The sequence below is a fragment of the Mesoplodon densirostris genome, chromosome X (genome assembly GCF_025265405.1).
Source record: "Mesoplodon densirostris isolate mMesDen1 chromosome X, mMesDen1 primary haplotype, whole genome shotgun sequence".
Lineage (NCBI taxonomy): Eukaryota > Metazoa > Chordata > Mammalia > Artiodactyla > Ziphiidae > Mesoplodon > Mesoplodon densirostris.
The window spans coordinates 116,944,316-116,961,575 of record NC_082681.1 but is presented as its reverse complement, the minus strand read 5'-3'; the positions used below and the strand labels follow the sequence as shown (position 1 = coordinate 116,961,575).

At 43.5% G+C, this 17,260-nt stretch overlaps 1 protein-coding gene across 4 annotated transcripts in view; it reads right to left on the bottom strand.

Moving 5' to 3' along the window:
- PCYT1B (phosphate cytidylyltransferase 1B, choline) overlaps positions 1–17,260 on the bottom strand; it is a 123,669-nt gene that overhangs the window by 24,021 nt on the left and 82,388 nt on the right. For all 4 annotated transcript variants that reach the window (XM_060086799.1, XM_060086801.1, XM_060086802.1 and 1 more), the window contains exons 6-7: positions 10,304–10,446; positions 7,448–7,636 (exon numbers count right to left, since the gene is read on the bottom strand). In XM_060086799.1, the coding sequence (XP_059942782.1) occupies positions 7,448–7,636; positions 10,304–10,446 (332 nt within the window). The remainder of the gene's footprint in view (positions 1–7,447; positions 7,637–10,303; positions 10,447–17,260) is intronic.

The following is a 17,260-nucleotide window of genomic DNA, read 5'->3' as shown; positions in this document are numbered from 1 at the left end:
CAAATAGGCCACTTTCATAGAAAGACTGGGCTCCTGGGTCTGTTGCCTCTTGCTGTGTCCTGTGCATGGTACCTGGATGAGAAGTCTTCTCCATTTGTTACAGTCCTATGGGATTCTTGAGCATAAGCCTCACTGGCCACCAGATCCAGGTGATCTAGTGGTATCTTGTGGGTGGCAGTGAGAAAAATCAGGCTGCCAAAGGAGGGTACAAGCTCCTTTCTGGAAGTTATGAGCAAGCAAGCTGAAATGAGGCAGAGGGAGAACACAAGGATGGCACCCACCAGCCTCTACCCCTGGAGAGTAACCAGCAGGCCCCTAAAAAGTATGTTAACTTATATACCTGCCCCTCAGGCCGATGCTTTTTTATTTATTTTTGGCTGCGTTGGGTCTTTGCTGTGCGGGGGCTACTCTTCGTTGTGGTGCGTGGGCTTCTCATTGTGGTGGCTTCTCTTGTTGCAGAGCACCGGCCCTAGGCGTGCGGGCTTCAGTAGTTGTGGCACGTGGGCTTAGTAGCTGTGGCTCACAGGTTCTAGAGTGTAGGCTCAGTAGTTGTGGCCCACGGGCTTATTTGTTCCGCTGCACGTGGGATCTTCCTGGACCAGGGCTTGAACCCTTGTCCCCTGCCTTGGCAGGCAGATCCTTAACCACTGCACCACCAAGGAAGCCCCGATGCTTTAACATAAGTAAATAAGCCTCTTTTACATAAAAATAAAGTCTTACACAATGGGAGATTATTCAGCTTTAAAAAGGAATGAAATTCTGCTACGTTATAATATCGATTGAACCTTGAAGACATTATAGTAAGTGAAAGAAGCCGTACAACAAAGAACAAATACTGTATGATTCTACTTATGAGGTACCTAGAATAGTCAAATTGATAGAGCTAGAAAGTAAAGGGGTGGTCCCCAAGGACTGGTTAGGGGGAGTGGGGAAATGTGAATTTACTATTTAATGGGTACATAGTTTTAATATGGGATGATAAAAACAAAGTTCTGGAAATGGATGGTGGTGGTGGTGGTTGGAAAGCAGTGTGAATGTATTTCATACCACTGAACTGTACATTTAAAAATGGTTAAAATGGTGAATTGTGTTTTTAGTGCTGTTTGAAAAAATTAGCATTGGACCTCGTATCATGTAAATCTGGTTTTTCTAAGAAAGAAAAATGAACACACCATCAAGGTGTTGTTTTTTTTTTCTTTAAGTAATCTCATATCAGATGGCAAATTACAGATCTACCAGGCTGATTGGATTGAGGCTGAGGGAGTTTGTGGTCCAGGAAGAACGGAAAACTTGCACCTGACTTAAGGTCATTCTCTCCTGTTACTCCAGGGAAAGGGTCTATGTTCACATGGTAAAACAGAATAGAGCCATTTTCACTTCAAACAGGAAATGATTCTATTTTCCGAGTCAATGGAGGAATATAATGGCAGATCATTCAAAATGATACGTAAAATTTTAAAGGACAGCATATGTGGCTGGGGTACTAATGTTTAAACAGAATGCTATCTTTGTTTGAAATGTTTGAATTCCCAGAGCAAACATGAAGTTTCACTAGGAAGTCAGCATCCCCTGATCCTGACTTCTTGACCCTCAATATCTTGGACATGAACAGGGTTGCCTCCTACATAGCAACAAAGCTTCAAAATTTAGCTCCTTTACAACCCTTCCCTTGAGACAGTCTGTCTGTCAGAGACACATCCTCCAAAGAGAGGTAATACCAAGTCTCTGTTGGGAAGACTTCCCTTTGCAGCTCTGGTTGGGTTACAGACTCTCTTCTGAGTATGGGTCAAAACTAGTTACAAGAATCAAGCAAACAGTTAACTAAATAGAGTGGTAGATGATAAGGTTGAAAATTAACATATTGCTTTCTGACAATCCACCCATCAGACTGAGGAAAAGGGGACTGAGAATCTATTACAGCAGTTGAAAAGTAGATTGCTTGCTTCAAATTCTCAAAAGCAATGGTGGTAGCCAGCTGCCAAGATGGCCTCACCTGCTGGTATTCACATCCTTGTGTAGTGTCCTTCCAAAATATACAAGGATTAGTCTGTGTAACCAATAGAAGATGGTAAAAGTGATGCTTTATCACTTCCGATGTTAGATCATAAAAGGCTATAGCTTTTTTTTTTCTTAGACTCTCGCTCCCTCTGGAGAAAGCCAGCTGCTATGTCGTGAGGACACTTGGGCAGCCTTGTGGAAAGACCCACATAGTGAAGAACTGAGGTATCCAGTCGACAGTGACATCAGAGTGTGGAAGAGGATCCCCCAGCCCCAAATGACTGCAGCTCCAGCTGACATCCTGACTGCCAACTTCAAAACAAGACCCCAAGTCATAACCATCCAGCTAAGCTGCTTCCTGACCTTCAGAAACTGTGAGCTAATGTTTGCTTTTAAGTCACCAAGTTTTGGGGTAATGTGTTACTCTAATAATGAGTACAGCCATGAACACCATGATTTCTTCTTGCTTAGGAAGGAAGCCAGCAGTCCCTGTCCTGCATCTAGATGACCTGACCTAATGTGCCCTTTTGGCAACTGGCTTTCTCACAAAAGCCTTAAAGAAAGGGTTTTGATAGACGCTAGTTTCTCCACAGTGCCACACGCTAGCCAAAGGAGAGTGTGAAGCAAAGTGACTGCATCCCATGGACATTTCTATCTTGAAGGATCCTGTGCTGGCCTGGAGAAAGAGGCTTGGCCCCAGGCTCCATCCTGGTACCTCCAAACTCCTATGAGACCATTGGAAAGGTTCATAATTTTTCTAGACCTTTGTTTCTTTATAACACTGCTATAATACTACCCTCTTATGTGGTTAAAATGGGTAGAGTAGACATAAAAGGACTATGTAAAAAGGAGTTGAACCTACTATACAACTTCTAGACAGTAACATCACCACCACCCTCCACTTAGAGATGGACTGTAAGGTTTTGGGTTTTATATCCTTGTTTTTGATTCCAAACATGAGGTCACTTGGGGGAGACTTGAAGACTATACCACAAGGTGCAAACACAAATATTCCCTGAGGCCAGGTGGGCAGCATAAAGGTGTAAGGTTAGAGAGAAGGTGGCAGCAAGGAAGAGTGGGGACTGTTATAGACAGGCAACTGGAGAGTTTGTGCCCTCCCTATGAGAAAGGTTTAAACGTTGTTAAGGGCCAAGCAAACCAAGTCTGCCTACTGAAATCAAGCCACCAAACGCTAAGTTGTAACCAAGCCCTGTCCAGCACCATAAGCAACAGAAGGCTAAGGGTATATGTTGATCTAGCAATACAGATATACAGATATCTATAGAGAGCATAGATATGTAGATCAATATAGACATGGAGGATTTAGGCCTCACCATATCCTTCACAGGTGCTGGAAAGTTCTGTGAATAGGTCTTCATCACACATGTATTCATTCAATCTAGAAACATTTATGGAGTACCCACTATAAGCTACATGCTAAACCTGTTGTACCAAATTTTTTTACCTTAAATCCTTGTATTTTGTACCTTTCCAAGTTTGGGTTATTTGTATCAGTACTATATTGGCAGGTTAACACAGATTCTCTATTTTAAGAAATGAGTTCCAGTCCCAAATCCACAAATAAAGAATTATTATAGGGCCTCCCTGGTGGCGCAGTGGTTGAGAGTCCGCCTGCCAATGCAGGGGATACGGGTTCGTGCCCCGGTCTGGGAGGATCCCATATGCCGCGGAGCGGCTGGGCCCGTGAGCCATGGCCGCTGGGCCTGCGCATCCGGAGCCTGTGCTCCGCAACAGGAGAGGCCACAACAGTGAGAGGCCCGCATACCGCAAAAAGAAAAAAAAAAAAAAAGAATTATTATAATAATAGCATATTCATGGAAAGCAAATTACTTAACTTGGTGTTTAACATCCTTGTAACTATTCCTGTACTTTTAGTGTCAACAGAAAAAAAAGTAACGTCTAAGTCTGGCTGATATGGTAAGTTAATGTTAATAACAGTTTTGACACTAATAGCAAGTTTTAAAAAGAAAAACCTCCAGTATCTTAGCTGGGTTTCATTTCTTAAAAATCACCTCAGCTCACTGTCACCAAATTCCCCTAGTACAATTCCAGCTACTATTCCACCTTCACTGGGAGCCCGAATCGACTAGAGTCTGTCAAGTTGCTCTGTAAATGATATCCTTTCCCGCCTTTGCTCACTGCCGGTGGAGGAAACATCCTCCCGCTTAAGGTACAATACCAGCGCTTCTCAGCAGAGACACATTTCTGAATCCCTGCAGGCAAATGAATACCTACATGGTTTCATTTTTTAAAAACCACTAGTTGTTTCCTCAGAGCCTGAAAATTAGTTGTGAAAAATGTTAACTATTAAAGTACATACTAGATTAATGAGAAATTTCAGACTTGTTACAGAGACCACGGAATCCCAGAGAACAGGGTCTGCGCTTTATCTTCATGTCCTTCCCTAGTACCATGCACATACGAGGACATTAATCAATGTCCCATGAATTAAAGTGAACTGAGCTGAAACCCAGGGAAAATGAAAAGGAACCCAACCCTTAGCTCCTCCACTCTTACAAGCTCTTTCTAGAAGTCATCAAGGGCTCAAGTAGCCCCTTGCAAACCCTCCACCCCTCTCAGACTGAGCCAACAAGACATGGTTGGCCTATGACAGCTGCCTCTATAATCACTTAAAGACTGCTAGGCTTTAAGCAAAGCATCTCTTCTAACTTCTCAAACATTGTTCTTTTTTCTATTTGAATGTTTTACTTTCAGATAATCCTATAATGAACCAGCTCAAATGAGCAGAGAGTCAGCAGTGACAACCCATCAATAAAATAAAGCTAAAGTGAATTTTGTTAGAGACTTCTCCTGTCATAATAGGAAATCTAGGCTACTTAAAATCAGGAAAATCAAATGGAATCGTTCCTTTTTGTTCTAAAAGGAAAGTTAGTTAGCTTTAAAACTATCGCTTTCCAGATATCCCATGCCCTTGGATTGGAAAAATTAATATCGTTAAAACGGCCATACTACCCAAAGCAATCTACAGATTTAATGTGATCCCCATCAACTTATCCATGACATTTTTCACAGAACTAAAACAAATTATCCTAAAATTTATGTGGAACCATAAAAGACCTAGAATGCCCAAAGCAATCCTGAAGAAAAAGAACCAAGCAGGAGGCATCAGCGTCCCAGACTTCAGACAATACTACAAAGCTACAGTAATCAGAGTGGTACTGGCACAAAAAAAGACATATGGATCAATGGAACACAATAGAGAGTCCAGAAATAAACCCACACACGTACAGTCAATTGATCTTCGACAAAGGAGGCAAGAATATACAATGGAGAAAAGACAGTCTCTTCAGCCAGTGGTGTTGGGAAGTTGGACAGCACATGTAAATCAATGAAATTAGAACACACCCTCTCACCATACACAAAAATAAACTCAAAATGGCTTAAAGACTTAAATATAAGACACGACACCATAAAACTCCTAGAAGAGAACATAGGCAAAACATTCTCTGACATAAATTGTACCAATGTTTTCTTAGGTCAGTCTGCCAAGGCAATAGAAATCAAAACAAAAATAAACAAATGAGACCTAATTAAACTTGTAAGCTTTTGCACAGCAAACGAAACCATAAACAAAATGAAAAGACAACCTACAGAATGGGAGAAAATATTTGCAAACAATGTAACCAACAAGGGCTTAATTTCCAAAATATACAAACAGCTCATACAACTCAATAACAAAAAACAAACAATCCAATCCATAAATGGGCAGAAGACCTAAGTAGACATTCTCCGAAAAAGACAGATGACCAAGAGGCACATGAAAAGATGCTCAACATCGCTAATTATCAGACAAATGCAAATCAAAGCTACAATGAGGTACCACCTCACACCAGTCAGAATGGCCATCATTAAAAAGTCTACAAATAACAAATGCTGGAGAGGGTGTGGAGAAAAAGGAACCCTCCTACACTATTGGTGGGAATGTAAGTTGGTGCAGTCACTGTGGAAAACAGTATGGAGGGTCCTCAGAAAACTAAAAATAGAATTACCATATGACCCAGCAATCCCACTCCTGGGCATATATCCAGACAAAACTCCTCTAATTCAAAAATATACATGCACCCCAATGTTCATAGTAGCACTATTCACAATATAGCCAAGCCATAGAAACAACTTAAATGACCATTGACAGATGAATGGATAAAGAAGATGTGGTATACGTATACAGTGGAATACTACACAGCCACAAAAAGAACAAAATAATGCCATTTGCAGCAACATGGATGCAACTAGAGATTATCATACTAAGTGAAGTCAGAAAGACAAATACTATATGACATCACTTATATGTGGAATCTAAAATATGACAAATGAACCTATCTGTGAAACAGAAACAGACTCACAGACATAGAGAACAGACTGGTGGGTGCCAAGGGCAAGGGGGTTGGGGGAGGGATGGAGTGGGAGGTTGGGGTTAGGCTTTTATATATAGAATGGATAAACAGCAAGGTTCTATTGTACAGCACAGAGAACTATATTCAGTAACCTATGAGAAACCATAATGGAAAAGAATATTAAAAATATATGTATATATGTGTGTACAACTGAATCACTTTGCTGTACAGCAGTAATTAACATGGCACTGTAAATCAACTATACTTCAATTTTAAAAAACTATCTTTTTCATAGAACCCTCATTAACTCTGCTGATAATACTGGTTATTTACTCTGGAAGTGCATGCACAATAGAAATACCAATAGAGTAGAAGGTGGTTTCCAGAATTTTCTTTTCCCTTTCCATAATTTTCACTCAGAATTCTATATAGAATTTAGGCAAGAGACCCTGTCTACATCTTCTGTCTTAGTTTTAAGATTCAGATCATGGCCTCAGTCCCTCAAGACCTTTATGCCTATCCCAGCACATACATACCATGGGGGAAAAAAAGGGGGCAAATCAGGGCATGATAAGTACAGAGACTGTCCTACCTCTTCTTTCTCTCTTCCAACCAATGAAAGAGGAGTTCCTGACAACCAAAGGCGATCAAGGCAGCTACATTTCTTTTGCATCCTCCTCCTCTGGTTGATCCAAGAGGCATCAGTTCCATGATGCCACTGACCCACTTCACCCTTACCCCCAAGCTGTGCATCATCCAACTGGGAGACTGGGATGAGCTACGGAACCAACCTCTGTGGTAACAGACATTCAATGACTACCAAATGGCTTCAAACTCTGGATAAGAAATAGAAATAGAGACCAGAGCTGGCTTTGGGCACTACTGGGTGCCATATTGAGAGGAAAAGCAGAAACTAAATAAGGAAGTGACATAGACTTGAAGTCATTCGGGCTGATGCCCAAAGTGGAGGTCACATATTGGACTGAGATAAGGGAACCCTTGAGTAGTTCCTTGGAAAGGAGGATAAGCTGAAAACACCCATTACTGCAGGGCCAAGTGAAATAATTACATACCCATGCTCCATCAGGCCCAAACAGTTCTAGGAAGTTGCCAATGAATTCCCTCGATTTCTCTTCCCACTTTTGAATTAGATCATGACTCTTTTCTTCCACTCTGTTAACAAATTCCTTTGATTTTTCCTCCACGTTTTTGACCTTTTCCTTCATCTTGTCTACCTGGTTTTGGAAGCGGTACTTCTTCTCCTGGTCCAAAATTAAAGGAGAAAGAAATGGATTTATCCAAGAGGGCATGGGAGAGATCAGTCATTCACAGAATGGTCATCTTTTATTTCAACTCATGTGTGTTCTTAACCTGAAGAGTCAGGATGCTATTTCCCAATGGGCTGGATGGACAGGAAGGCCCTCTCTTGTAAGAAAAGTCACTCCTCATTAGTCTACTTGAATGTGTACAGTGAAGTACAAGTGGTTTTAATGTTCTCTTTCTTGTAAATATTGGAGTTGAATTCACTTATATAAGAGAAGAACCAAAAGTATACATTTGCTCTTTATTATGGAGAGATACTAGGTGAATACAGCCCCTCAATTCTCCTGAGACTTAGACAAAAATATGTATTGTACATAGAATGGCCACTCAGAAGCTACCTGAGCTCCCTATTTTACTGGGACATTGTTAAAACCAATATTGGTTGAAATATTGGCTGGGCCTTAGAACCCATGTGTTATACTAAAATTGTCACTGTCATGATATTTGCCAGTAAGCTAATGGAACTGCATCAGTTTCCTTGGTAACGAAGAAAGATTTTGTTCTGATAGCTTCTCTGGACTGGGATTTTGTTCATAGTCTTTATGCAGCATTGCTATACCTATGTGCCTGGAAGGCACATAGGTTGGGCAAGTCACGTGTCATCTCTAAACCTCAGTTTTCTCATCTGTAAAATAGGGATAATTATCGTCCCTACCCTAGAGGGGTGCTGTAACAATTAGATAAGATAATGCACGTAAAGTGCTTGGCACAAAGCCTGGCATTTAGTAGAAGCTTCAGTGTGTGTTGGCTCTTTGATTACTATTACGCCACAGAGGCATTTCATCATGTTACCTGGTGAGAATGGAATTAAAACCATGAAAATAAGATGAAACAAAGGCTCTTTTCCTCCACGCAATCATCATACATTTTCTCCTGGAGAGGTAATAGTGTTTATCACTTTTCTTCACTATATGGAACTGAAGTCTCTTTCGTATTTCAGGAGTTTTTGAACCAGGTACAATATTACAAACCTGGGTCAGACTGATCCAGACTTCACAAACCTCACTGCAGCCTCAGGTCGGGGTGTGAGCTACCTGTGCTGCCAGCCAGCTATACGTACTACGTGGTAACTATCTACATGCGGCTCTCGGGAGCAGCACGGAATACTAGAATGAGCACTGGACCACGAGCCAAAAGGCTGGGAGGCCGCTGCTGCCTCCACCTCTGCTTTGCTTGAAGGACTTTAGCCACATCCCTCTCTGAGCTCAGCTTTCCTCACTTCTAAATTCAGGGACTTGGACTGGGCGACGGGATCCTGCCACCTCTGAGGTGCTGTGATTCATCTACGTGCCCATCCAACACATTTGATTTTCTCTCTGAGCCGCAGCCAGGTTTGTTGTCACAGAAAAGCAACGGGCTCATCCACACTGACTACACGGTTCCTTGAGCTAAGTGGCTTATCCACAGGCCGTTGAAAGAGCGTGAGCAATAACTTTTGGAAATGGCTCCACATGCTTGGATGGGTTACTGAATTCAATTTAAAAGAACGGACAGTTTAATTTATTGAAATAACCAGGGCTTTATGCTCTACAAGATACCAAATAACCACTTTGACGGAATTCTTTTCAGCCACTTGTTCTGGTGCCACTTGAACCCAACATTTTCCATTTTGTTGCCCAGTTTGTACGAAGCCACACAGCCTGGACTCCCCCCAACACTCCCTGCCTCGTGAGGACAACTAATAATCACTGACTTCTGATTCCTGAACCCTTCCTCATTCAGAGGCACGGATGATCGATTTGTGTAAGCTGCTGGATAACTGTGGCTGCACATACATATAAGCATCTAGTTTTGTAGAAAAATCACTCTTGGACAGTATCTGTTTTGCGGGGGTGGAAAGTCTGTATGTACGGAGAGTTATTTTACTCAACTCCATGAACGCCTCGGAGTCCAGGCCAATACAGTCATCCAGACTCACGAGCATCACCTCCAGCAACTGGGCTGCCCTCTTTGCTTTTTAACAGCTTGTTTTGCTTGTTTTAAACATTGTTTTAACAGTTGCTCTATTATTAAACTAACAGCAGCTCTGTGGGAACAATACAGCAGAAATACGAAAGGAAGCCACAGACTTTGGGCTTTATTTAAGCAGCTGTAATTTCTCTGGACAATAAAAAGAAAAAGCGGCTGTTAAGTTTTCTAATGAGCATCTGTAAGGCCTTAATAAAACGAAAGTTGTAAAATGTTAAAACAAGGAAGCATTTTCTCTGGGTTTAGCTTTTCACTGCCTCTGCCCTCCTTCCTTCCCTTTGAGCAGAAGACAACTCTTGCCTTTTGGGAGGGCAGATCTCCCGGAAATCCTTCACCCAAGTCTGAGAACTCTAAAGGGGGAGGTTGGGGTGAGGAGAGGGAGGCGAGGCAGCTCCTTTAGAAAATGTGAAGCTCACTCACTACCTGTGTGCCTTGGTCAACTTATGTTACCCCTTTGGACACTGGTTTCTCCATCTATAAAACGGGGATAATAATACATCACTGGGCTCTTATATGGATTGGATGAGACAAATGTCGAACATCAAGAATACCACGTGGCGTAGAGTAAGTGATTAATAGACAGTGTTAGCAGTAGTGTGACGTGCTGGTCCTCAGAGGGTACGGGGTGGCACACTTACATTTATAAAGCTGACATTCAGTTCCTTGGCTGTGTACCCTCTCTGGAGATTGCGTCGGGCATAAACATCATAGTCACGGACAATCCTGGTGATGATGTCTGATGTTGAGATGCCTTCCGTTCTCTGCGTTGGAACAAACATTCCTGTTCGAATAGGAAAGACACAATAAAGAAAAACAACTAAGGTGGCCCCGGGTGACCCCTTTTGTTGAATGGCCCTCCTTTCCAGGACAAAGTGGCAGCTCTTAGGTGTGTCAGTGAGGCTTTCACATCTGGCCCCAGCTGACTCTGCCAGGCTCAGTTCCGGCCACTCCCTCCCTGCCATAAACACTGTGTGTTCTTCATCCTAGACCTATTCCCTGGATGCACCAGGTGCTCACCCGTCTCCTGACATTTGCTCATTCCAAGCCCTTCTTTTCTGCCCCAGATCCCCCTTCCCTGCCCACAGCATCTGCAGAGTTGCTCCTCATCCTACAGGGTCCGGGTTCAGGGCTATGCCTCTGCGAAGTCTTTCCTGACATCACCAGGCAGAAACCACAGCACTTAGAATATAAACTTGATTTCCATTAACAAAAGTATTTTAGATATCCGTCTCCTTGTAGAAACAGAACATTCTGAAAGCACAGGTTGTGCCTTGATCATCTTTGCATTCCCAGCACCCAGCTCAGTGCCCTGGTGTCTAGCACATGGAAAGTGCTCAATAAATGCAAATTAAATGAATAAGTGAATGGAGAATAACAACCGAGTCAACGAATTAGATCACAGCAACTCCCCCTTCTTCCCCTGGGAGTTCTGCATCACATTACAGTGAAGGATAAGACAAAGGGTGGACTATTTTCATTGTTTCTGATTGAAAGACATGCCCTGGGGATGCTAGATGATTTTTTTTTTTTTTTTTTTTTCGGTATGCGGGCCTCTCACTGCTGTGGCCTCCCCCGTTGCGGAGCACAGGCTCCGGACGCGCAGGCTCCGGACGCGCAGGCTCAGCGGCCATGGCTCACGGGCCCAGCCGCTCCGCGGCATATGGGATCCTCCCAGACCGGGGCACGAACCCGCATCCCCTGCATCGGCAGGCGGACTCTCAACCACTTGCGCCACCAGGGAGGCCCGATGCTAGATGATTTTATCCCTCTAAGAACAATCTACTCTGAATGGTGGTTTCACCACTCAAAGGCCCTTTCATCTAGACTCTGTGGGACTGAGTAAAAACAAACAAGCACAGAGGATGCCAATTTCCATAGAACTTCATTAAAGTCCTCAAAGATATATTTGGGTGTACCAATACAGGGCCATAAAGAAGTCACAAATGTTATGAAAGACAAGAATCTGGTGAAATCAAAGATGACACAAATAGATGCAAAGATACACCATGTTCTTGGTTTGGAAGAATCAAATTGTTAAAATGACTACACTACCCCAGGCAATCTACAGATTCAATGCAATGCCTATCAAATTACCAATGGCATTTTTTCACAGAACTAGAACCAAAAAAAATTTTAATTTGTATGGAGACACAAAAGACCTTGCATAGCCAAAGCAATATTGAGAAAGAAAAATGGAGCTGCAGGAATCAGGCTCCCTGACTCCAGACTATACTACACAGCTACAGTCATCAAAATAGTATGGTATTGGCACAAAAACAGAAACATAGATCAACGGAACAGGATAGAAAGCCCAGAAATAAACCCATGCACCTATGATCAATTAATCTAGGACAAAGGAGGCAAGACTATACAATGGAGGAAAGACAGTCTCTTCAATAAATGGTGCTGAGGAAATTGGACAACTACATGTAGAAAAATGAAATTAGAACATCCTTTAACACCATACACAAAAATAAACTCAAATGGATTAAAGACCTAAATGTAAGACTGGACACTATAAAACTCTTAGAGGAAAACATAGGAAGAACACTCTTTGACGTAAATCGCAGCAAGATCTTTTTCAATCTCCTAGAGTAATGGAAATAAAACACAAATAAATGGGACCTAATGAAACTCAAAAGCTTTACCATAGCAAAGGAAACCATAAACAAAATGAAAAGACAACCCACAGGAGAAGATATTTGCTAATGATGTGACTGACAAGAGATTAGTCTCCAAAATTTACAAACAGCTCATGTGGCTCAATATCAAAAAAACAAACAACTCAATCAGAAAATGGGCAGAAGACATAAATAGACATCTCTCCAAAGAAGATATACAGATGGCCAAGAGGCAAATGAAAAGCTGCTCAACATCACTAATTATTAGAGAAATGCAAATCAGAACTACAATGAGATATCACATCACACCAGTCAGAATGGCCATCATCAAAAAGTCTACCAACAGGGAGTTCCCTGGTGGCCAAGTGGTTAGGATTCTGAGCTTTCACTGCCATGGCCCAGGTTTAATCCCTGGTCAGGGAACTGAGTTCCTGCAAGCCGTGCAGTATGGCCAAAAGTAAGTAAATAAATAAAACACGCTCCTCTTTAACAACAACAACAACAAAAAGTCTACAAACAGTAAATGCTGGAGAGGGTGTGGAGAAAAGGGAACCTCCTACACTGTTGGTGGCAATATAAATTGGTATAGCCACTATACCAATAGTGAACAGTATGGAGGTTCCTTAAAAAACTAAAAATACAGTTCCCATATGATCCAGCAATCCCACTCCTGGGCATATATCTGGAGAAAACCATGGTTCAAAAGGATACATGCACCCCAATGTTCACTACAGCACTGTTTACAAGAACCAAGACATGGAAGCAACCCAAATGTCCATCAACAGATGAATGGATAAAGGAGATGTGGTACATATATACAATGGAATATTACTCAGCCATCAAAAAGAATGAAATAATGCCATTTGCAGCAACATGGATGGACCTGGTGATTACCATACTAAGTTAAGTAAGACAGAGACAAATATATCACTTATATGCGGAATCTAAAAAAATGATACAAATGAACTTATTTACAAAACAGAAATAGACTCACAGACTTAGAGAATGAACTTATGGTTACCAGGGGGAGGGATAGATTGGGAGACTGGGATTGACATATACACACTGCTATATTTAAAATAATCAGCAAGGACCTACTGTACAGCACAGGGAACTCTACTCAATATTCTATAATAACCTAAAAGGGAAACGAACTTGAAAAAGAATAGATACATGTATATGTATAACTGAATCACTCTGCTGTACACCTGAAACTAACAACATTGTTAATCAACTATACTCCAATATAAAATTAAAATTTTGAAAAGAATCTGGTTTATGCTTGCACTTCTGCTGTCAACTGAAATGACATGTTGGCAGTTGAGATCTTTCTATCTAATATGATAATGGTCACTCAGTCAGAGATATCAGGCATGAGACAGCATGATGGACAGAGCCTAGGGACAAGGGTGCTGGGTCCTCCGTTTGTACGCTTGGGCAAGTCACTCAAGCCTCAGAAGGCAAGTTACTTAACCTCAGCCTCTGAAGCTGAGAAATGAGGTGGTGGCTACACAAGATGACCTTGGCCTCATCTGTGCCGCTTCCCTCTCCCTCACTCCTTACGTCCAATCAATTGCCTTCTACTCACCAATCTACTTCCTAAATGTCTCCCTGGTTCACCCGCTTTTCTCCATCCTCCATCTAAACCAATCTATCCCCACCTTGTTCAAAGATTACAGCAAGAGCCTCAAAACCTGTCTCCAGGGATGTCGCTTTTCTGTCCCCTCAATCTACTCTCCACGTAGCAAGAGCCGCAGAGCAGTCTTTCAAAATATAAGTCAGATACCTGCTCAACAGCCTTCATCGGCTTTCTACTGTCCTTTGTATTTGGATTCAAATCCTTAACTTGACTCTGAGGCAGTTTGCCTTCTCTCTTCCCTGTGCTTCTCTCCAGTCTCATCTCAGACCCGCGTTCCCCCTTCACTCCCTAAGCCAAGGCCCCTGTGCTACGCAGATGCAGCGGGCACTCTTCTCATTGTTTTCTGTGGAGCTGAGCAACAGGCTGGCCCTGCCTTGGCCCAGCGGCCCTGGACTTGAGCATCCTCCAAGGGCTTCCCCCTCCCCTCACCCTGCCATATACTCTCCACCTGGTTAACTCTCGGCCATCCACGGGGGTTCACCTTTAGCATCACTTCCTCAAGGAAATCTCTCAACCCCCAGACTGGGTTTTCCTGCTTATAATTCTCGCCCATGGTCCACTGCTCTCTTCCTTCAAATATTCCCAGACAACTTGTTCCATAACTGCCTTTCCCACCTGACTATCAGCTGCCTGAGGGAAGGAAGCGCTCCTGCCTTATTCTCGTCTGTATCCTCAGCACTGGGTGACAAGCAGGCACCAGGAATATTCGTTGAATGAGTGACTAGATGAACACTGATGTCTAAGTGCCTTTCCAAATCCAGTTCTCTCTGATGCTATGGACAGTGGTGAATTTGTCAGCCTTCTAGCCCCAACCAGGGCGTCCCTTTAGAGCTTCCCTTCATTACCATCTGCACATTGACAGCATCAGCAGCACGGTGGCCGTGCTGTCACAGACAAAACATCCAGTTTCTAATATACTGTGGCTCAGAGGGCAGAGTTGGGGTTGGCCCCGAGGCCAGAAACTACTTTTAGCACCTTCTAAGAAAGCGGACTCGAATAGAAAACTAATTAGAAGGCAGAGGGTGCCGACATATAAAGGCATGGATATAAATAGCACCCGACTGTGCACGGGGCTCTAGTGGGCAAAGATCCCTGAGAGGTCCCAAGCCAGGGGGACTGAGACAGCCTCCTCACCTTGGTGAGGGCACCAGGGAGCTTCCTTTTGAGGAAGGGAGGCATTTCACTCACAACCACTGCCGGCTGAAATGTTAAGGAGATTCTCTAGCCACTAACTGATTTTAGCAAGTCACTCAGACACCGGTGACATGAGCTCACCGTTTCTTTGAAGCCACAGGGTGATGAAGTGTCTGTGGCTGAGTAACTGAAAGTTGAGGCTGGGGAGAGATTTGCTTTGGCTGGTTGGGAGGTAGGTCTCTGAAAGAAGCCAAGCCCTCTGCTGACATATTGAGGCACCCAGCTTCCTCCAAATCCTAATGATTGCTCTGCTAAAAATATTCAGTAATGAACATGATCAAAGAACCTTTTTCATCATGCTTTTCAGAACTGCGGCATTTGGTTATGGAACTATTTTAAGAAGCAGCAAAGCACATGTTAATGAAGGAAACTTTCAACAGTAGTAGGCAATATTAGAATGATGATGAGTAATGTAGACCTTACAGTCTACTTCATCTAAGCTCCATCTTTTCATCCAGCTTTGCTGGAAAATTTTGACATATAGTTCTGACAAGCAGAGCAGAGGGCTGTAAAGTTTAATTCATGCCCTCGATATCTCTGGCTTCATATAAAGTGATTTGTGACTTTCAGAATGAACCTCGATTAGAGGATAAAAGCCAAATGTGGATGCTGACGCCATTTCTAAGCACCTTTCTCCCACGACGAACGCTCTGGCCTTCTCTACCTGGGCCCCAAACAGATTTCTACCGTGGCTCTCCCTTGGTGAGGAATCAGCAGAGTAGATCAATGGACCACCAGAAAGCGTTCTTGTGCATATGAAAAGTCACATGTAAGTCTTATGCCTGTGCTCCCAGAGCAAGTAAAATGCCACCTGACTATTCAGTTTGGAGGTGGGAATTGTGGTGGATTAAAGATGGGCACGATTCCTGTCCCTTGGAATCTGAGCTGGCCTTCGTGACGTGCTTATAACAAACAGAATGTGGCATAAGTGATGCTGGGTGGCTTCCAAGGCTACAACCAGCGTCAACCCCAACGGAGCTCCCTGTCAACAGCCAGCACCCACCGCCAGCCACTTAAGTGCGCCATCAGGGACCTCCAGCCCAATTGGGCCAGTGTCTGACTACAACTGTTTCAGAGACCCTGAGCAAGAACCACCCAGTCAAGCCCTTACTGGAATCCTGTTCCACAAAATCATGAGCAAAATTAAGTGGCTCTCTTTTTTGGCCATGCCGTGCAGCAGGCAGGATCTTAGTTCCCTGACCAGGGATTGAACCCGTGCCCCCTGCATTGGAAGCATGGAGTCTTTTTTTTTTTTTTTTTTTTGCGGTACGGGCCTCTCACTGTTGTGGCCTCTCCCGTTGCGGAGCACAGGCTCCGGACGCGCAGGCTCAGTGGCCATGGCTCACGGGCCTAGCCACTCCGCGGCATGTGGGATCTTCCCGGACCGGGGCATGAGCCCGTGTCCCCTGCATCGGCAGGCAGACTCCCAACCACTGCACCACCAGGGAAGCCTGGAAGCATGGAGGGGGCACGGACCCCAGGGAAGTCCCTAAAGTGGCTCTTTTAAGTCACTAACTGCAGCAATAATTTGTTATGCAACAATCGGATGATCAATTGCTTAGAGTTAGAAAAATACTGGACCTGTTTCTACACCTGACAACTAGAACTTGAGGTTTTCCTGATTCCTAAAATCAGGAAAGTAACTTTCTCTTAGCTCACTAGAGGCTATTCACCCAGAAATAAAACCACCAGTAAATGCTTGTTGCCGCTCTACAAGGCAGTTGAAGAAATGTCACCCCAGGACACGCTGACTCAGTTAAACCTCGGGGTAACCCCTGGGGTAATTCTGGGTGAACCAGAATCCCTGGCCTGGATTCATGCTACTCTAAGTGATCTTTATGAACCTGCAGTAGCTAACAACCTGGGAGCTCATTAGAAATGGGGATCTTAGGTCCCACCAGATCTACTGAACCCAAATCTGCATCTGAACAAGATCCTGCAGGGATCTGTAGGCACACTGACACTTGACAAGCACTTGTGTATACCAGGCCCTTCATGACAACTTTAGGAAATGAGCAGCTTGCTCACAGCTTGCTCACAGCTCAGATCTTACAAAGACTTAAAAAGGTGGGGGCTTCCCTGGTGGCGCAGTGGTTGAGTCTGCCTGCTGATGCAGGGGACACGGGTTCGTGCCCTGGTCC